This window comes from Aptenodytes patagonicus, chromosome 7 (assembly GCF_965638725.1).
Source record: "Aptenodytes patagonicus chromosome 7, bAptPat1.pri.cur, whole genome shotgun sequence".
Classification (NCBI taxonomy): Eukaryota; Metazoa; Chordata; class Aves; order Sphenisciformes; family Spheniscidae; genus Aptenodytes; species Aptenodytes patagonicus.
Window position 1 is genome coordinate 23,512,564 of NC_134955.1, and position 22,699 is coordinate 23,535,262.

At 39.6% G+C, this 22,699-nt stretch overlaps 1 protein-coding gene across 7 annotated transcripts in view; it reads left to right on the forward strand.

Annotated features, from left to right (window-relative positions):
* IFTAP (intraflagellar transport associated protein) overlaps nt 1-22,699 on the forward strand; it is a 62,313-nt gene that overhangs the window by 17,921 nt on the left and 21,693 nt on the right. For 5 of the 7 annotated variants that reach the window (XM_076344385.1, XM_076344381.1, XM_076344380.1 and 2 more), the window contains 4 exons: nt 8,661-8,818; nt 10,174-10,245; nt 11,198-11,252; nt 20,799-20,929. In XM_076344385.1, coding sequence (XP_076200500.1) covers nt 8,661-8,818; nt 10,174-10,245; nt 11,198-11,252; nt 20,799-20,929 — 416 coding nt within the window. Of the gene's footprint in view, nt 1-5,645; nt 5,719-8,660; nt 8,819-10,173; nt 10,246-11,197; nt 11,253-20,798; nt 20,930-22,699 lie in introns of all 7 variants that reach the window. The other 2 variants (XM_076344384.1, XM_076344383.1) reach the window with 2 other exon arrangements.

The following is a 22,699-nucleotide window of genomic DNA, read 5'->3' on the forward strand; positions in this document are numbered from 1 at the left end:
AAATAATAATAGCTGATCTGTTTTATGGATATTTGTTGTCCTTAGATCTCAGTGGTATTTGCTATGCAAAGTACTTAATCTCCATTGTATAGACAGAAAAAAATTAGGCATAAAGAGGGGAAATGACTAGCGTTCGTTTCCACAGTAGCTCACTGGCAGCACTGGACAAGGACAGAGGCACTTGGATTCCTGGAAACTTTGACAGCCCTTGAACAGTAGTGCTTCACTAATAGCAATTCTTTGTTCTTTTCTGTGACGCCTTTATTACTAAACAATTTCTAAAGATTGTTTCAGATGGAAAAAAATGTATTTTCATTCTGTTGCATAACTTAGATTTTCTAGAATGTAGAAAAGGGAAATATTTAGTAATTTTGCAGTAGATGCTTTGATACAGATTCCATCCTATAGTGGCATATTGGCTATGGTTGAATTCTGTAGTACTATAAAAAGCAGTAACACAGAATGAACTCTTGGCCTAGCTTATCACCTTGCCTTGAAAGGCATCGAAGTGTGCTAAATGCAGCTGTTGGCTAAGTTTCATGTCATTGCAGTGAGGTGAGGAAGCACTGTTAGCCCTTTTTTCCAGATGTGGAAATGACACAAAGCAAATAATGTCAGAGATCAGAGCCATATAGTGGCTCAACAAGACAATCAGAAATAGAAATCAAGTGATCTCACTTCCAATTTAGTGCTGAACTCTGTATAGAATTGTGTGCTTTTCTATGTCCAGTATAAAATCACATAGAAATGCCTAATTTCAAGAAAGTAGGTATTTGCCTTCAAAAAAAAAACCCAGGCCTTTTGGAAGATGTCTTAATGCCTTAATTATGATATCCAAAATCAAGCGTTTTTGAAACTCTTAGGCTCTCTGACATTTTATTAATCTGTTCCCACCTGCTGTAATCTTTTTATGATATTGTTATAAGAAAGGAATACTTTGTATGGAGATGTCAGATGCTTTTAATTATATACAGTTCACTTGTTTCTTACAGTGCTTATCTACTTACCTGCTAGTGGTGAATTCTTCTAGAATGCAAGTACACAGAAGGTTTTCAAAATAAATTCTGTCCTGATTTATTAGTATATCACCTGCTTTTTTAAAGTGCTCCCAACATGTATTTAATGTAGTTTCCTTGTGCTGAGGATGAATTAAAGCACATTTGTGGTTACAGTCAATGTAAAAAAGAAAAAAAAAGCAAGTGTAACAAACACAGTGCCTATTTAAGTAATAAATTCAAATTTATTTATAAATTCAAAAAATTCTTTTTTTTTAGCTAACGTTCAAAGTATGGCTCAGTGTAGCCAAGACTCAGAAAGAAGTGTGAAGTTCCTGTACATGGAACTAGTATTCTCCCATTGTTACTGTCTAGTCTAAAGCTCTTCCTAAACTATCCCTCAAACACAATTTCTGAAATGTAACACTATTTGCATTCTGCAAAGGACAGTGTAGATTTTCTGAAGCCATCGGAAGCAGGCCCACCTTTATCAACTTCTGGAAAAAGTCTTCCAGCTTTTATATCCTGATACACTGTCAAATTATGATTGCAAAATACTATCAGTTGTACAGCCTGTGCCTTTACGAAGCTGTTTTTTTCCTCCACCACATAAACACTCTTTATTGTTAGAACTAGAAATCTGATCTAGTATGTTGGCATTGCTTGGTAGTGATAGATACCATTTGATCCCTGGTAGATATTAAGAGGCACAGCTCCCTTAATAGGGCTCTGCTGGTTAGTATCAGCTGAGGATCTGCTCTAAGATTTCTGTCATGGTTTTCTGAATTTTTTAAAGATTATTTTTCATCGTCATCTGTTGGAAGAAGCAGGATTTTGCTCATGGCAGGCTGCTGAAATGGTCAAGTGCACATTTGCCTTGTTATTTAACTGACTGCATTATAATATTCAAATGGAGAAGGTATCCGGCAACACCACTGTTGAACCGTGGAAGAATAATACATATTTTTAAATGATCAGCTGGGGTGAATGTGGTATAAACAGGAAATACTGCCCCTTTTCTAACACTGACACTATCTAAAGCACAACAGAGACATAGATATTGATACAGATAAACACTACATAAAACCAGAACATATAGCTTCCATTAAGGAAAAAGGAAGAGATACTGATACAGTAAAAGAACAGTTAAACTTTTGAAAATTAAGAGCTGAGTTAGTTTTGAAGAGGTATTGCTTGGACATTAAGCTAAAGCAGGGGTGTGAGAGTGGCTGAAATATACTTGAGAGTAACAGTCATTCATCCTTCCCCTGAAGGAGCACGTACAAAAAAAAGTCCTTTCCTCTCTGGTTTTTAAACATACTACAGTAAGGGAAGTATCCAAAAATGGCAGTCAAAAGTAATAATTGGGACTTAAGAGTTTACCCTTTTAAGTCAGAAATAGTCCCACTGAAGTTTCTTGTCCCAGTCCATGGAATATGTATTTATCCTAGCTGAGGACATGGTGTAGTGAAATTTCCTCAGGAAACTGGCATTACTGAGAAACTAATCAAGCCCAGGTTACTGGTTATAGTAAAAGCTGACCTTTTTTGAAGGAAAAAAAAAGGTAAACAATACTTTTTGCTGATTATTTGTCATTTAATCAGGGTAAGATCAAAGACATTAGGGGAAAAGGCTGCACCAGCTGAATCTCTGTTCTGGTGTAAAGAGGAAAGAATTCCATATGCATGAGTGAGTTACACTGGGGAGACACTGCAGTGAAGGAAAGGGGATTCAGCAGCAAAAATGCCCTTGTTAATTGGAGGTGAAGTGTAGAAATGAAAGACCACAATGTTTGACATATTGGACTTTCAAGATGTGTTACAAATAGTCATTTGCACACTTAGGCAAGTAAGTTGTTATTTTCACTGCTGTATAGTTCAAGTTACTTTGACAGAAGAGTTCTGCTTGCTCAGTGTTACTGCGACATCACTGTCATTGAAATTAGTGAGGGTTTTGGTTGAGGAAGATAGGAATGGGACTTTAGGAATTCTCATAGCTAGAGGATAGACAATTCAGATGCTGAGGGTTGGCAGATATGATATAGTATCTATGGAACATCCATTGCCTTTTTGGGTGGCAGCAGGAGGCTAGGCAGGATGCCCTAAGACTCTTAAAACAACACTACATAACAAAGTTTAGGTGCCTGAATTACATCTGGATTGCTCTTACTTATGGACAGGCATATAGGACCCTAATACTGAAATCTTCCAGGTACTCACTGTATGGGATATTTGGGCTTTTTGTCATGAAAAGTTGGACAAACTGCATTGATTTACACAGATTTATGCATTTAAATACATGCAAACAGGAAGATAGCTCGAGAATGTAAATCAGAGCAGGTTTTCTAGGCTATGTAACTTTAAAATAAAACACTACGTTCTATTCTCAGCTGGGCAATATACAAGCAGAGGGAAGCTGCAATTTTTGACTGGGTTACTAAAGAAAATCTGGGAGCTTGTTTGATTGAATTATCACAAAGAAACAGAAGGCTTTGAAAATTATCTTCCCAAGAAATTGGATTTTTGGCCTTGAAATTTTTTTTTCCCTCTTACAGCTTGGCATTTAGGGTAAATGAACTCAGCACCATACAACGGTTTACATAGTTGCGAATAGGTAAATACAGGTACTTCTACAGTATGTTGCGGTCTTTTGAACGTGTCGAAGTGATACTTTATGGAAAATTTCAGTGACAGAGTTTGTTCTTGTTTTAAAATGTGGCTGTTTGCTGATGATGTGTTTGGAGAATGGAGATAGTGAATGAACATGGAATTTGTACTCGTGACCTCTGTGCAAGGCATTTATCATGCTACTGTGAGTAAAATTATTTTTTGTTCAGGAGTCCTGCACAAAGTTACTGTATTACTTGAATCCCAGGTTTTCCATCAAAGCATAACTTGGAAGGGATTTAAGGGATTCACAGGCCTTCTGCTGGCCCTCAGTCCAGCATTTTGAGGACAAAGAAGTAAATTGGAACTTACAATAGTAGCTTTGCTATATTGGGGTTTTTTTATAGTTAAAGGGACCTGTTTCTCATTCTCACCCAATTTTTGTTTTTGGAATTAATTCATTGAATTGAAAAAAGGTGGGAAATACCTGGTAGTTTGTATTGTTTGTCTAGTGTGTTATCTCAAACCAGGTTTTCTACAGTATGTTATTGATTGCTGCGTCTGTTCTGGCTTTGAAACATTTCAAACCACGAGACTTTTATCATTCTTCTGGGGCTACTATTTCATTTAACAGATTTCACTAACAGGAAGTTTTTCCTGATAATCCTGGTAGCTCTCTTCTCTGGCTTTGTGATAAGTGACTCCATTATTCTTTGAAATATGTGGGTGATCAGTGGACATTTTCAAAAGATTCACTTCCAAATTGGAAGTCAAAGAGAATTTTAAACAATATAGAGGATAGATAGTGGGAGAGAAAAAAAAATTATCAAGCTGGATATACTTTCTAATAGAAATATGTTTCTGAAGTCTGCAGCATACTTTTCAGTGACACACAATTATGATGGATACTACTCTTGAGAGACAGATTTACTTTTCTAGAGACCTAAGCTGGCTTGTTATTTCATTGTTAAGGTACTGACAGTGGAATTTCTAAAAAGTAAGACCGAAAAACTGTCTGCAGACTGAATATATGAATCTTTCCATCATTTCAGTTGCCGCCTTCTGCTACTTTTTATTGTGTTTGTATCCCTTATTTTGGACTTCTGTCACATGTTGTAAAGGCCAGTGTTGTACATCTGGGTCTTGGCAGGTTGTGAACTGCGACTGTGAATAATGAGTCAATTATCGCTTAGTCAGGGGGAAGGCAGAGTGATCCTCTTGCTGGCTTGAATGTGATCCTTCCTCTTTCCCCTTCTCTTTCAAAAGTAAGGACAGGAATGGTTGAAATTCAGAACGCTGTCAAAGGAATACAGCTCTGATATTTCTCTGCAGATTGTAATTTCTTTAAATTTAGAATAATTTAATAATATTTTTTAAGGTCGTGACTGTTACTGCTTCAAGAGAGCCAGTTATGTGATGCATGCATTGAGAAACTATAGGTATCAGTACTTTGGACAACTGAAGGTGGATCTTACTGGCCCTGAGGGACTGTGCTTGAGGCTAGCAATGTTTGATTCACCTCCCCCCCTCCAATTTATGTGGCATAGCCTCATTATGCACGTGGTTGCATAGCTGATACTCTGTCCACAGCATGCATTTCACAACTGCTTTGGGTTGCTTAGACTTTTTTCTTTTCCTTATGAATTTTTCTTCACTTGCAGTCATGAATCTAGTATCACATTGCAGTTGTGAATGTTTCATCAAATGTAATGTTTAATATTCTATAACCCAATAACTCTGCAATGGTCTTAACCAGAAAAAAGTTTCTGACAGCAGTTTATGACAGATCTCTTGGGAAAAGGGATAGTGCTTCTAGCTGTAGTCTGGGGTTGGTAAATGGCACATAAATACTATGAATGCACTTGATTTCTTATTAGCTCATTTAATCTATCTAGCTTTTTAACTGTGACAATAGCTCAGCTGTCCAGAAAATATATAACCTAATAAAATAAGTTTGTCAGCTCATGTGTACTGTCTAATTATCACTGTCCAACTATGTGTCATAGGTCTTTTGATGCTAAAAGTGATATTATTTTATTTTGAGAATTCAGAACCTATATTTTGGGGAAGGATGATCCGATTTATATCCCAGAAGAATGACCACAGTGGTATCCAAGGTAGGCATGGGCTTGTGCAGGAATATCATGTTTATTCAGAGCCTTTCGGCTGTATGAATTACATTGCTGATCATTCCAGTTGATGATGCCTTTTGTCTCTCTGTTGATCTGGCTGAGAGAAGTGTATGGCTTCCAGAAGCTTCTTCTCACTTCTCATACATAAAGGCTCCTGATGTGCACAGGAAGGATACTGGGTCCTCAGTCCCTATTGGTACTCTATAGATAAGCAGATGGTTGACTGCATAATTTGCTAATACACACATACTCTAAAATACATTAATATCATTTTGTGGCTTGTCAGTCTTTAATATCAAACTTGTCAGTTCTCAGTATAAAACAGGAAGTCCATCCTGTTTTACCACTACAATAACAAAAGATTGAAGCTTTTTGAGCTAGTCATCTAGTTCTTCTATAAAGTAGAGTGACAGTAAAAATATCTTCAATAGTGGGTGACCATTTTACCTGTCAAGAATTTAAAAGAGGGTTTCCTGTGTAATACTGCTTCATTTCCATGGCTTGAAAAAGAGAGTGTGTAGGAAGAAGAAATTGCCCGTATGTACTGCTGTTTCCAAATATTGTTTTAGGAAAGCACTTGCTAAAAAAGCAGGGAGAAGCCAGATGTTGTATCAAGAGACCTGTGATTTAGGAATTACTCAGAGGATCCGTCTGTGGTCTGAGCATTAAAATCTGTTTGCTAGATTGCTCTGTTCTGGTGCAATTTACTTTCTATGAACCTTGACTCTTATGAGTGTGGACTTCAGGTTATGCCCAGACTGCCAGCCCTTTCTATGTGTCATAGTAACTGCAGCACAGAGCTGTCCCTGGGGATTAATAACTCTTTGGTGGATGGCTCAATGTAGTAACACCAAGGGCATCATTAAAACTCTCCACAAGAATTACTTCAATGCCTGTAACATATAATTATGCTTTAGAAATGCACTGCAGTGTTTCTTATTGTTACACAGTATATTTTTCAAACTAAACCTAAGAAACTCTGTTAAATGAGCATTTATTTTTCATTAAGAACATGTGGTGTGAAGTTCATTTGAATTGATTGTCCTATAGCTGCTCCATATTTGATAATGGGACTTTTAAAATAAAAAGTCCTGCTTTTTTATTTTGGACATGATTAGTATATTTTTTGCCATGTTGTAGGAAAAAAAACTATTCAGCATGGGTTCGGAAATCCATACTTCCATGCACATACTTGTCCTGATCTGTAATCAGCTCCTAGATCCAGTCTGTACTGTTAAGGTTTCGTTTGAGTATCACCTAGCTGTATCCTAATTCTGCTGGCTGCTCTGTGCCCCATGGACCTGGCTGGTAGTACAGTCAGAAGCTAGTTGTCTAATAGTTGTCTTAACTTTGCTCTTGTTGTCCAAGGAGTTGTTAAAGGTCGGAAAGATAAAGCTATCATTGAAAGACTCAGTTTTGTTTCTGAATACTTCCCTATTTTCAGTGAGGGCCCAATTAGCCACTATTGATGTATAAAATAAACATGAGAGAAGTTATTCCAATCTTCTGTCAATGCACTGGCAAAACATTTTTCCAGTCTGTCTTTCAAGACCAAAGGAATCCCATAAAGGAACAAACCGTGCTTGAACATCTGTATTTAATCTTTAATCTCAGGACCTAAACTTCTGGCAATTAAATATCACTGGCATACTGCTGTTTGTTAGTCTGATCCCAATAAAAAAAAAATTACTTGGAAACTTTTCCCACCCAATCAGATTGCTGATATAGGGAGGAAATCAAATCGGTAATAAGCTAAGTCAAGAGCATACTATAGTTGTTAAACACGGAAAGCAGCAGTGTCTAAAGAAACTAGCTCAAATGAGGTATTTTACTAACTAAAGATACAGGGGCTAGTTATAGGACCTGTCAATGCATCTCATCACCTGGACTGGTGGAGATTCTGGCAGTGGTGCCCATGGACACCTGAGAACTCTGTGGGTGCTGGCCCTGGGCGGACTCACAGCCAGTATCAGTATCAGCTCTGACAAGAACTGCCAAGGCTCAGTATATGACTGGTATAGACTAGTCAACATGGGCGTTTGCTCTAATGGTTGTGAGGTTTACACACGGGGCGCATGTTTGGGCTGATAGTCAGTATAAACAGGGTGATACCAAGATATTGAGGTAGAAAATGCAAGAAGTACTCCATTTTTGGACCAGATCATTGCTGTACTATGATCAAAATCAGAGTCCTTTCTTGTGCTTGATAAGAAGGTACACCATCGGTTAGGTATGTGAAGGAATATGTGCCCTTGAACTGCTTAAGATATCAAGTGATTTTGTGAGTACAGATCTCACATAAGCACAGTTGCTTATGTGACATGTAAAACTAGACATGTAAGTGTTGGGAGTGTGTGTTGGTGTTGGGGAATGAGGGGGGGGGTTCTGGTTTTAATTCTAAAAATGTACATCTAAAATAGCTCTACTGAGTGTGTGCAGTTGCTGTGGGGTTTATAGTGGTGTCGCAAAGAAAACACTCTCTTCATATGTGCTGGTGTTTGCAGTGCCAGATGAAAGCATGGGCATGAATGTTATCTGCCATTTTGTGCAGCATTCAGAGAGCATTTAAACAAAGTTTTTCAATAAAAACTAAGGTGTAACCCTACTTACTGTCTTGCTTTTTTTGGGTATTTTCAGCTCTCGGGTTATTCTATCAAGTTTTCTGTATATTGCATAAGCTTTTGAGATGATGAATTCTTCAGTATTGGGGAACAGGTGATAACTCTGTGCACTTGAAGTTCAAACTGCATATTCGGTTTTATGATAAAGATTGCAAAATACATGTATATGATGCACATGGAAGCTCTGAGCATGAGAGGAAAAGTGAATGTGTAAAATAAGTCAATATTAGATCTAATGAAATTCACATTTTTCTTTTTCTTGGATAGTGCATTATGTAATCTGATCTGGTGTGATTCTCATTGCAGAGGAAGAGGGGAATACAATTCAAGGAAGTAAAGTGGAATCCCTAAGAAAAACATTTTCTACTTCTGAATTATCCAACAGAAATAAACAGGATGGCTCACCTGGAAGAAGCAAAGAAACGTGGGTGTCTCTTCCACCACAGATGCCAAATGAGAATGAGGTAATGAGTTAACATTTGTCCATGTGGACAAGCACCACATTCAAACAGTTGAAAATACAGGGAGATATACTGTCCAAATATTAGAGGCTAATGGTATTTATCCCATCCAAGGCAAATATTTAAAATACTACCTAAGTGTGTAATGCTTACAGAGGCACCTGCAGGGATCATGTTTGGCAGTGGCATTTGCTCTACTGAAGAGCTGCCATAATCTGACTAATAAATAAGGCACCCTGCAAGGACCTTAGTAATGCTTTCACTGAAGACTGCAGTTAACAGTAGAGGGTGGCAAAAAGGAAAAAGTCTTGTGAGTATGGGTGCCAGCATGCACAGATTTATTTTGTTTCTTCGGGATTTCAGCAAGTACTGAATTCTGTGTTACCGAAGCTAGATTGCTTCAGCTACCTAAAGTAAACGACAGACATCATCTGGAGAGAGCGAGATAGAAATCAGAGTCCGCTTGTTAAGAACTTCTGCCCTCCTGCCTGAATAACAAATAACTAAGCTGTGATCTAGCCTGTACTCAAAAATTCCCTTCATTAAACTTTTTATTAAAAAAGAAGTAGCAGGTGCAATATACAGAGCAACACACTTAAGTACCTTCAAATGATGGGCCTGCCAGGCCTCAGTCAAAGAGCACAAGCTGTCATTTTCCTCCCTACTAGCACATGCCTTTGAGGTGGAATCAAGGAAGGCTTTTAAAACAATCACATTCTGTCAGTTGATTGTATAATAAAATGACAAGAATCTTTTTGCCATTTTTCTCATGAAGAATATGATTGCCTCATTGGGATAGACTGCCTTTGGGTGTCTTACTTTGAATTGGCTTTCTGCCCCATAAAGCAATGTACAACTTCCATTATCCTTTATTTAATGTAACATCTTAATACTTGTCTTTGTTGCTACAGAAAAAAGTTTCAGGCATGGCTGCACATTTTTGTCACATTAGCAGTTTAAGAAACAAATACAGTAATAGTAGAATGCATCAGAAAAATTGCTAGTGTCGTAGCAGGAGGAGACTGTAATGCAGTAAGTTGGCCACTGTAACCTCTAAGCTTGCTCTGTGGAAAGGAAAGAAGGAAAAAACTGCTATTGAAAACAATGCTTCTGTTCTAAATGCTGCTTTTTAGGCGTGTTATGATTACTTGCACTGTTGTTCCAATTGATTCAGTCTGGTCCTGTGTAGGACTTCAGAGGATTACCTGCATACGTTCTATTTTCAGGAGCATTGCATTCAATTGTTTAAAAATTTTAAATACACCATAAAGGATCTGTATGTGTAAACCAGTAGGAGCTTTGACTGTGATTTTGGTTCTGTTTCATGCATGTAAGTATTTCTGCCTGTCTATCTACAGACAGTGATGAATGAGAGCTGGAAAGCTGGTGGCTCTGATGGAAATGATCTCAGTCTGTCTGAAAGAGTGAAGGTGGGATTTTCTTTGATTTTCTTCAGAGTGGGGATTATGAGTAGAACATGACTGATCTTTGCTTTATTCATTTACAAAGTACTTGCAATTTGTTGATGTATTTCTTTCCCATCTGTGGGAAAGAAGGATGAGAGCATCACCATCCAAATTTTTTTTCAAATGTTAATGAGTATGTACTTTTAAAGTGTAAAGGTTATGTAAGTGTTGATGAGAATGGTGTCGAATGAGGTTGGAAAAAATTATCTAAGAGGATCTCTAATTACTGCATGGAAGACTACCCAGTGCATATAGTAAATCCTCCATGGTAACACTATTTGCACATAGGCTGGGAAAGGCCTTTCACTCTCATCCTATGCGTCTATTCAGAGTGCTACCTGAAACAAGCAATGTCTTTTCTTGTGGTATGTTTTAGATAGTTTAGACCGTTTTGAAGGGACATCAGCCTGAAAAAACAGTAGTGCAATGTCCCAGATGAAATACTAAAAATGTAATAATTCTTAGCTTTTTTATTTCCCATTCAGTTCACCATTAGTATCAAAACAGAAGAATTAAGCTCTACTTTGCCTACAGTGTGTATTGTCTCTGTGCCATATGCAGTGAGCTTGCAAAACTGCAGAGTAACATATCATGTATCTTTTTTCTATGAAAATATTTTACTTCTCCATCTTCCCACTAAGTTCCTGAAAAAGTTGCTGTACAGCTTGAGCTTCTTTCCTGTCACTGTAGTTGATATGCAGCAATTTTGGCAGCAATTCTTTGCCTATACTTAAAAGTATTTCCTTTGGGTTACACATTTCGAAGAAAATTCTTATGCTTTCTTGGAAGGACGAAGGGGAGAATGAGGAAGATGAAGCAGGCAATGTAATGCTTGTTTGCTTCGCTCTATTTTGTACTATAAGAAATGGAATTAATACATTTTAATCTACTTTCCAATTTGGGTTTCTTACGGCAGGTGGACAAGTACTTAGATTTGGAAGATATAGACACAGATGAAGAGACATGCAATGGTAGGTTCCCCCCGCCTTCATATTCACTATCATTGTCTGTCTTTGGATGCAAGTGTATGGACATTGTTTAAAGCACTGTTTCTCCTCTAAAAAAGATGTTCTTCCTCAGTTCTTCTGTTGCTACAAAATTCCACAAATTCCCCAAATTCCCCAAATTAAAGTACTCATTTCCTCACTCTAAGAGGTAATGAGATAATAAATTATAAGGAATATTTATTACACTGTGTCCTGGTGAGCAGGTTTTTTTTTCAAGATTTTTCACAATTACAGAACACTTCTTGTTAGCAACGTTTCTACATTTTTCTGCACTTCTATTTTGTATTGAAAGTATGCTGATTACCAAAGTTTCTCCACAAAGGAGCGTGGGTGCTAAGAGAGAGTTCTATAAAGTGGAAATACTTAATGAAAATGTTGTCCCTACTTATTAAAATGATTTCATCCTGGGCTTAAAATAGATGAGACTAATTTTGAATTCACAGTGAAATTCTTTAAGAATTCCAATTATGAGCATTTTGAGTTGTGTTGAACTGTTCATACATCTGTAATAATTTTAACTCTCCCACCTCTAAAAAGTAAATAGAAACCTAGTGTCCGTAGTTATTTGTCTATCATAGGTGCTTGTGTGGTCTTTATTACCACCAGAATGGACGACCTTTTAGTAATTAAATATATTTTCCTCATCTATACCTGTGACTGCACAAAGAAACCAAACCACACAGATTAAGGGTCACTGAAAGAAGCTGTTACAGAGCAGGACTTTGGTCCTCAGTTCCTTGGTTATTGCCATTTGATTAGTTTGTCTAATCCGTTAAAGATTTGATTAGTCTTTCCTTTCTGTATGTGCAGAATTCCTATGAAGTCAGAGGGCTTAGAGACTTCCAGCTGAATATTTGGAGCTTGGCTGTAACTCACAAGAAAATAATCATAGAATCATTAAGGTTGGAAAAGACCTCTAAGATCATCGAGTCCAACCGTCAACCCAACACCACCATGCCCACTAAACCATGTCCCTAAGCACCTCATCTACACGACTTTTAAATACTTCCAGGGATGGGGACTCAACCACTTCCCTGGGCAGCCTGTTCCAATGTTTAACCACTCTTTCAGTAAAGAAATTTTTCCTCACGTCCAATCTAAACCTCCCCTGGCGCAACTTGAGGCCATTTCCTCTCGTCCTATCGCTTGTTACTTGGGAGAAGAGACCGACACCCACCTTGCTACAACCTCCTTTCAGGTAGTTGTAGAGCGCGATGAGGTCTCCCCTCAGCCTCCTTTTCTCCAGGCTAAACAACCCCAGTTCCCTCAGCTGATCCTCATAAGACTTGCTCTCCAGACCCCTCACCAGCCTCGTTGCCCTTCTCTGGACACGCTCCAGCACCTCGACGTCCTTCTTGTAGTGAGGGGCCCAAAACTGAACACAGTATTCAAGGTGCGGCCTCACCAGTGCCGAGTACAGGGGCACGATCACTTCCCTACTCCTGCTGGCCACACTATTTCTGATACAGGCCAGGATGCCATTGGCCGCCTTGGCCGCCTGGGCACACTGCCGGCTCATGTTCAGCCGGCTGTCAACCAGCACCCCCAGGTCCTTTCCCGACAGGCAGCTTTCCAGCCACTCTTCCCCAAGCCTGTAGTGCTGCATGGGGTTGCTGTGGCCGAAGTGCAGGACCTGGCACTTGGCCTTGTTGAACCTCATACAGTTGGCCTCAGCCCATCGATCCAGCCTGTCCAGGTCCCTCTGCAGAGCCTTCCTACCCTCGAGCAGATCAACACTCCCGCCCAACTTGGTGTCGTCTGCAAACTTACTGAGGGCGCACTCAATCCCCTCATCCAGATCATTGATAAAGATATTGAACAAGACCGGCCCCAAAACTGAGCCCTGGGGAACACTGCTCGTGACCAGCCACCAGCTGGATGTAACTCCATTCACCACAACTCTCTGGGCCCGGCTGTCCAGCCAGTTTTTGACCCAGCGCAGAGTACACCTGTCTAAGCCATGAGCCGCCAGCTTCTCTAGGAGAATGCTGTGGGAGACGGTGTCAAAGGCCTTACTGAAGTCCAGGTAGACCACATCCACAGCCTTTCCCTCATCCACTAGGCGGGTCACCTGGTCATAGAAGGCGATCAGGTTGGTCAAGCAGGACCTGCCTCTCATGAACCCGTGCTGGCTGAGCCCGATCCCCTGGTTGTCCTGCACATGCCTTGTGAGCGCCCTCAAGATGAAGTGCTCCATCATCTTCCCCGGCACTGAGGTCAGGCTGACAGGCCTGTAGTTCCCCGGATCCTCCTTCCGGCCCTTCTTGTAGATGGGCATCACATTGGCAAGGCTCCAGTCGCCTGGGACCTCCCCCATTAACCAGGACTGCTGATAAATGATGGAGAGAGGCTTGGCAAGCTCCTCCGCCAGCTCCCTCAGCACTCTTGGGTGGATCCCATCCGGCCCCATAGACTTGTGAGTGTCCAGGTGGCGTAGCAGGTCATTGACTGCTTCCTCTTGGATTATGGGTGGTTCATCCTGCTCGCTGTCCCTGTCTTCCAGCTCAGGGGGCTGAGTACCCTGAGGATAACTGGTCTGCCTGTTAAAGACTGAGGCAAAGAAGGCATTAAGTACCTCAGCCTTTTCCTCATCTTCGGTGACAATGTTTCCCCCTGCATCCAATAAAGGATGGAGAGTGTCCTTGGCTCTCTTCTTGTCGTTAATGTATTTGTAAAAACATTTTTTGTTGTCTCTAATGACAGCGGCCAGATTGCGTTCTAGCTGGGCTTTTGTCTTTCTCATTTCCTCTCTGCATGATTTAACGAGATCCCTGTACTCTTCTTGAGTCACTTGCCCTTTCTTCCACAGGTGGGAAACTCTCCTTTTTTTCCTGAGTCCCAGCAAGAGCTCCCCATTCAGCCAGGCCGGTCATCTTCCCCGCCCGTTCTTCTTACGGCGTATGGGGACAGCCTGCTCCTGCGCCTTTAAGACTTCCTTCTTGAAGAACGTCCAGCCTTCCTGGACCCCTTTGCCCTTCAGGACCGTCTCCCAAGGGACTCTCTCAACCAGCGTCCTGAACAGGCCAAAGTCCACCCTCCGGAAGTCCATGGTTGCGGTTTTGCTGGCCCCCCTCCTTACTTCACCAAGAATTGAGAGTTCTATCATTTCATGGTCGCTAAGCCCAAGACGGCCTCCGACCACCACATCTCCCACCAGTCCTTCTCTGTTTGTAAACAGCAGGTCGAGCGAGGCACCTCCCCTGGTAGGCTCCCTTACCAGCTGTGTCAGGAAGTTGTCTTCCACACACTCCAGGAACCTCGTAGACTGTTTCCTCTCTGCTGTGTTGTATTTCCAGCAGACGTCTGGGAAGTTGAAGTCCCCCACAAGAACAAGGGCTAGCGATTGTGAGACTTCTGCCAGCCGCTTGTGGAATGCTTCATCCGCCTCTTCATCCTGGTTGGGTGGTCTATAACAGACTCCCAGCAGGATATCTGCCTTGTTGGTCTTCCCCCTCATCCTTACCCATAAACACTCGACCGTATCATCATCACAATCGTTGAGCTCTATACAATCGAAACACTCCCTAACATACAGGACCACCCCACCGCCTCTCCTTCCTCGCCTGTCCCTTCTGAAGAGTTTATAGCCATCCATTGTAGCACTCCAATCACGAGAGTCACCCCACCATGTTTCTGTGATGGCGACTAAGTCATATCTCTCCCACTGCACAATGGCTTCCAGCTCCTCCTGCTTGCCACCCATGCTGCGTGCATTGGTGTAGATGCACTTGAGCTGGGCTATTGATTTCGCCCGCAGCATTGGCATGCTACCCGTAGGCTCATCTCTAGTGAGCCTGGTTTTATCCCCTTCCCCCTTCGAACCTACTATTATGTTGGTAATAAACCAACATAAGTCAGGTTTACAGCAAATATTCTTTCTCCAACCTGGGCATTTCAGGAAGGAGGGAGTAAGAAAGCAGTCCTGTATCAGGTACAGACATCAAAGATTTCTTTTGAGTGTAGTGTTCATATGTGCCCTTTTTTCCCTTTGTAGGACATTGTTCTGTGTTTATGTCTTGAATTCCGGTAATATTTATTAAAAAACCCTGGGGCTCACTGGTGGAAGCCTAAACCCACATTTCACTTGACTCATAATGAAATAAGAATTGTCTATATCTAGTTCATGGAAGTATTGTTAGATATCTCTAGTTCAAAACAGGCCACAAATAGGATGATGAGAAATAAGCCCAACACTAAAATACCAAGCAGGGCAGTAAGGAAAGAAGAGCTCTGCCAGAGCTTGGGGATAGCTCGCCACTTTCTGGACCATGCCAGACCTTGCCTCTCTCCAGGCTTTTCAGTCATTTCTGTGTATTTGTGTGTGTGCAAGAGTAAATGTTAATCACATACATTTAGAAACCCCTAGTAAAACAGACTGCATTGGAATAAGATGAGAATTACAAAAATGCTCATCTGCTTGTGCTGTCTGAATAGCACTTTATGCAAGCCACATTGGGAAAACCTTTCAGTTAGTGTTTTTATTGGTGATTATAAAAACAATAAACATAACATTATACCACCACTACTGTAGATTATCAGTGTGCTAACTACTCGCTTTTTATGTGACATTTGATTTGGCTTTCAATCTCTGCTCTCCTCAGCTCTTCCCATGAGACAGCACTCCCTGCGCAAAGTCCCTGCACAGACTGCCTCAGTGCAGAAAGAAGTCGTATCAACCCCTAAGCAATTAACAGTGCTCACTAACAACATTAAGAATTTAGATTGTATTTTATAACATCGAAACACTGCATAGCCAGAAGCTAATTATTCCTTTTAAACTCTGTAAGGAAAGTGAACAGCATCCAAATTTATATCTGGGAAACCCACAGCCTGGGTCTTGCCCAGGGCTTCTTCAGTGGAGATCGTTGTTGAGTCAAGATGAAAAATTTCCCCTTGACTCCTAAGTGGAGGAAATAGGACTTATAGTTTGATAGTTGTCTTACATGTCAAAATCCACTTGATAGGCTTCATAATAAAAGAGGTATAATCTTACTCCTGTAGAAACTATAGCAACAAAATGCAAATTAAAGTATAAAATGGTGTCGCTTCTATTGTTTGTAATAATAAAGTAATGTAAAATAATATCCCTATTGACCACTTTAATAAAGGATTAATTCTGAAGAATTCCAGTTAGTTTATAAGTGAGGCGAAGTGTGACACAAATTTGAAAGACGTTCTGTTGCTGGCCTTTTTAAATGCTGCCACTTGTATGTCAGAACGAATGATAGATTTAAGACTTCATATCAGCAAAATAAGCTACGACACCCAGTGAAAAATGTCATACCTTGCTAGGATAATTACAACAAGCTTTTATCTCTACTTGTTATTGGCAACAGTTCAGTATCTCTGTACGTCATTTAGCTTTAAAGGGCAGATCAGTTAGCCGAGTTAACAACAGTACATTAATACAATAAATATTCACACTTAAGGGGAAGTGGCTCAAAGTTGACAGTGTGAAAAGCATGATAGAAAATAGGTGTTAAAACATCCCATCTAAACCAATGCTTTTTGGGAGATGTCCTGGAAGAATCATTCTAGTGGGTATTTTCTCTTTTTTTTTTTCCCCCCAACTTATTTTCCTAAGTCCAATGTCTTTTAAGGTGTGAATGAATACAGCTGCTTCTTACAAAAAAAAAGCAGCCCATAGATTTGGCCAGTATGCAAATTCATTGTAGCTGTTTTCATTAGGCAGCACTGGGCTGAAAGCCTGAAACCAGGGTAATGCTTTGCATTGTGGGACTTTGGCACAGTAAACCATGATGGGCAAAGTAAAATTGCTGCCCTAAACCATAGCTTTAATGCTTCGTGTAGACAGCATGTGTATGGTGGACTGCTTAGTTGCTCTTTCTCACTGAATTTAATCTGTAACTGTAAGTAGCTTAAGGCAACAATAGAGATGATCAGGCTTTCTCCAGGGATGGATGGAGAATGCCTAGTACCTATGTTTTGGCAACAGAATTCCTTTCCAGGACTGGTGACAAATCACTTGCTGCAGGGCTCAAAGGATAGTTAGGTAATAATAGGTAATATTTGTATAAAGTACAAAATATGTAGAAAGCATGTCTAGAGACCTTCAGTATGCTATTTTTTAAATACAAGAGAAAATTACAATAGGACTAATTAAATGTATGGGTGAGACTGCATAGGCAAGGATATCAGAGTCTCATCCTAATCTGGCTTGGAGCCCTGAGGTACTGTAAACTTGTCTTTTCAAAGTCCCAGTTCTCTGTTACCCCACAGAGGTTGAGGAGAACCCAAGTGACTCAGTTACTTTGAAGCTGAGGCCAAGCTTAACTATTTGATTATTTAAATAATTCTTTAGGGAAATTATATCAATATCTGTTATTTTCCATAATCTATGCCTTTCCATTTATATTTTGAGCCTATATTTACATCCAGAAAAATCGGGTTGAGGAAGAGGATTCAGAGTTAAATTATGTGGATTTTTTCAGGTATAGGGCTCCCCCCAGCTGGTGAATCTCTTTCTTTTTTTCTCCTCCAGTCTCTGCAATCCTTTTAACACTGCCTTGAGATGATTTCACACTAGGCAGCTCTTCGGGGCTAACAGCCTGAAGCCTGAGAATCAGAGGAGACAGCAAAATTTAGCTTTTAAGCTTTTTTCGTTATCACTACCTCCCTCCTCAGCTCCCCATCAACAGCATTTTTGTGAAATGTAGCATCTGAAAGTGTTAGTGTATGTATAGCTGGGCATCATTTGGCTACAGTAAAGCTAAAGTTTTAGACAAGACTTTGAACTTCTTCACTCTTGAAAGTTCAAATCGAGTTTGTGCCAATAGATTCTTTTTTTCTGTACTTATAATTAATGTCGATGGTACACAATGAGCAAAAATCCCCAACTCAGAAGTGTTCACAGATTTAGTAATCACTTTCTGTGGGTCTATCATGTGGGGGGGAGGGACTAAAGAGAAGGGAATTGATCAGTTTCCAAATACACCCTCATTAAAGTATGCTGGACTTGAGTAAAATCATCAGAGTTCACTGCCATATCATCCAGGAAGTTGATTCTTCATGGTATGAAGAGAGGTGCATTTCAAAATCTCTTCTCAGATTTTTGATATCACTGCCTGCTCAGTTATCTCTATATACAGTGCCATTGGCAGTATCCAAGGATTTTCTGTTGCTAATTAATCACCTCCACGGAGAACATAATTAGCAGCTTAATTAGGATCATCATCTACTAGTGCTGCAGCATCAGCCTAAACCAGCTGTGAGATACTGGCTAGAACTTACAATAGCCTACAGTTCCTTTGGGAGCTCGCACTGAGAAGGAGGACTGTCAAAACTTCCTAATTTTTCTCTCTGAAGGAGTTTCTTGATTAAACATTATCAGGGAAAGCAGCATTTACCGATTAGACTTTCATAATGCTGTCATGCAGCCAGGATAGAGAGACAAAGCTCATTTCTGGCATGTCTACTGGCAAACAAAGGTTGATTACCACATTCTTATGGGGTGACTGAAGGGAATTTGAAATGTTGTTTGCATTCCTAATGAACCTTAAAATACTGGAATTGACATTCTGAGTATGACAAGCACTTCTTGCTAAAAGCAAAAATAAATTTCCTTCTGTTATCCTAATTTTTAAGAGTTGTCTTTCTGAGCCATTGCCAGACTGTTGCATAACAGTGCTTCCTCCTCATCTTCTCTCCACAGATTGGTCCGTTGTGGGGGGAAGCTCTTAGTACAGAAATAATTGGTGTTTATATCAGGAGGTGATACAAACCTCCTGATGTACAGGCTTTCCTTCCTTCAGTGAGGGTATATATTTAGGGTGCAAGTTTGAAACAATAGTGGAAGATGCCGTTGCCTTTAAATGAGCATTCACATCTTCCTTCTGTCCTACAACTAGTTTTGACCCAAGTTATAAAAGATCGAAAAAAGCTATTGCAGAGCATGTGAAGACATAGCATATATACCTGTGGACTGCACTGTTCTTTTCAGAAAGCTCTCTCATATAACTGATGCAGAATAAGGTCAGATGCTATGCTGAGAACAAGTACTGAAGGCACATAGATGACTAGAGATAGAAGATATAAGCAACCAAGAGAATAGTGGTGAAAACTGGAAACCACTTATACATGAATCATGAACCAAAAGACAAAAATCCAGGAATGAGATACCCAAGGGAATGAATTCAGCTCTTTTTTAAAGAACAATCTACTTTACAAGTCCAAAGCCCTGCTGGCTTTGCAATAGTACACAATTCCCAGAAGAAAACTAAATGAAGAATTTGATCGTGGATTTTTTACGAAGGCCTAGCTAGGAAATAATTATTTTCAAATGCAGATTTACAGGAGAATGAGAGGTCTGTAACTCCACTACTATGGTAAAAGTGTGCAGGTAGAGATAAATTGCCACTTCTTCCTTTTCACCCTGGATCTATGTACCCTTTTGTTGATTCCATTAACTAACACTTAAGCAACACTTTGAAAATTTATTCTGAGAATTCAAGAGGAAATCCAACTACTAAAATGTAGTATAAAGCTGTAAAGAAACTTGTGTATCAGCCAGTAAAAATAGTAGGTAGATTTATATAATCCTTTGACTAAATTGCAAGACATATGGTCCCCTTAAGTTCCTTCATAAAAACATTTCTGAGACAAGATGGACACATCTGTGCTGTAGCAGAGCTGAGATTGATTCATGTTAAAAGATATTTCTAAACCTAAGGCATATCCTTCTGAGCTGTCACAGAAAGCAAACCCACTGTTCCCAGTATGAACATTTTGCTTAAGTATGTGAAGGAAAAGAGATTCAGAAAGTCTGTGCATTTGTGAACTGTGGACCAAATCCTGCCCGTGTGGAAAGGTTACATGTTCCTATGTCCCAGATATAGGGAAGTCCTCTTAAGTACCTCTTTTTGGAAAGCTCAGGGAGGAACAAAAATCCATGAAACATCCTTGGACAAGAGAGTCATCTGGCACTGTAGTGGGGAATATTAGTACTTCTACCAGGTATTTTTATTTAATGTTTTGGAGAGTCATGTTAACATGCTTTGCAAAGATTCTTTATGCCTAACGTACAGGTGGTGAAACTCTAGCAAAAGAGAATTGAATGAGACTGCCCAGCTAATCAATGGCAAGACCAGGATTCAGTCTGCTATTTTGTAGCTCCTACTGTAGACATCTCTGCTCAGGACCTTCCTTCTTTGTTGTGAAAGAGATGAATCTAATCTCAGGTGTTCTCTGAGTTTAGGAACGTCTCCATCCAGATTTTTAATTCAGTGTCCTCAAGAAAGAAGAGCTACCTGTCTATCTTCAACAAAGTTTGATTTTTCCTTAGTATAGTATATTTTATTATCTAGATTTTAGCTCAGGACTGCATGGATCTGTTTTAAAGATAGCTGCCTATATTATATATTATGCAACAATAAGTACAGCACACTTTGACTAACAAGCTTCTGCCTGTGTCCGAGCACTACAGGATTTTACACAGGATTTTGCTAATTTATACATTGAATGGAAGGGTAAAGTTGGCTATTTTTTATTCAGCAGGGTCATTAGTTCTCCCAGGAGAGGTGGAACAGACAGTGAATGACCGTACACCCTTTTTTGATAAGCCTGTTCAACTGAAGTTCAGAACCTTGTCAGTTCCACAGCCATCGGACAGCAAAGCCCAAGAGGTATGAGGTCAGATTTATTTATTTAAACACTGGGGGTTTGGGGTGTTTTTTTCAACCTATTGGCTTCTAGCGTTATTTCCACAAGAACAGAGGGATATAGATGGAGTGTGTGGAACTGCTATGAGTTAACAAATCACATTATTAATTTTTAAATTATTAATGAATTCTTAAATACATTAAGAATTGAGATAAACACTCTAATAGAAAGGTACCATTTTATCTTGCACGCTCCTTCTATATAATCCTACATTTTCAAAATGTGTACATCAATACTTCAAACTGTATATGGGCTTTTTAATATTTAATTGGTATAACTCACAGAATATTCAAGTAAACTCTTGCATTTCCTGAACTTTTAACAAATCATTACTTACGTAGAATGGTGGGCCATTTAATTTTCCAGTGATCTCATCATCTTACAACATCCCGCAGTTCTCATTGGGCTGAATATAGGAACCATCTTCTGCAACAAGGAGGTCATTAAAGATCCCTTTAATGTGACATTTAAAAGAAAAAAAGGTTTTAGAATATATTGTAATCAGAATTGGGATTTGTCCTCTTGGAAATGAGTAGTAGCAAGATGCTGCTGAGGATCTGCATTGTGTAGGTCTGGAGAGGTTTGCATTATGGAGTCTGAGTCTTTTAATCAGACACAATCAATACAAGCTTTAATTTAGAATTGCCATTTTCCCTCAGAATTTCAGTTCTTTTCAAACTGGAACAGAAGGTGTGGATTGCTCACAGGCTTATTTTAAGTCATTAAGCTTCCTATCCAAATAGTCAGTGTGAGCATTAACTTTTGGGGATGTTCCTATTGCAGAGAATTCTTCACCACTCTTTTCCCCTGCCTGATCATTGTAATAGAAGCTGAGGTTAGCTTCCAGCTAAAATGGGCCAGTTTTGATAGTTTCATATACTTATTGATGTCCCATGAGGCTTAAATCAAGTTTATAAATGAAGCGTGACCAGTGAAGGATTGATGTTATAGCAGTGCATATGGTGCCTCCTTTCCTGAGCTCAATTGTGTTTAGTTCTTTGCAATAAACTCTTTACTATAAGGAACAAGTCTGCTTTGGGAAAAAGTAAATGTTCTAAAATGACCTTTCGAGCTTTAATTCCCACCATTCTGTGAATAAAAATACTCTTTTCCCTAAGGATTGACATAATTCAAGGTTTTTGCCTTGAGAAATATCCACTGGCACACACAAAAAAACCCCTAGAATGGGATTTTATAGTTTTCTCATTTGATAACTTCTGTTTAAAACCAAGGAAGAAGGAAGGTTGTAGCAGCCTGCAGTGTTCATAAAGGATTGCATATGACTCTTTAAACTATAATTCATGAAAAATAGATGAAGATCCCACTGCATGCAAAATTCATTTCCATTTGAGGACAAGTTGGGTTATGAAAGAGAAACTGAGTATTATTACATTGGTTAAGGGTTGCTGCATTTTTCAAGAAGAAAGACTTACGATTTTCACAACTGGTTGATGCCAGGCTACTCAAGATGAAGACAGTCTTTCCCCTGAATTATACACATATTTGTGCCTTTATTTAGATAATATAACTGTGGCCTGATTTTTAGAACTGTCAAGACTGAATAGGTCCATTTTAAAATCCCTCAGTACTTCAAATTGCCATTGCCTTGAAAATTAAGTCTTGCATTGCTTATGGCAGGACTTGTTTAGGAGGAGAAAAAGATTTTCCCTGGAATAGAATCATAGAATCATTTAGGTTGGAAAAGACCCTTAACATCATCAAGTCGAACCGTA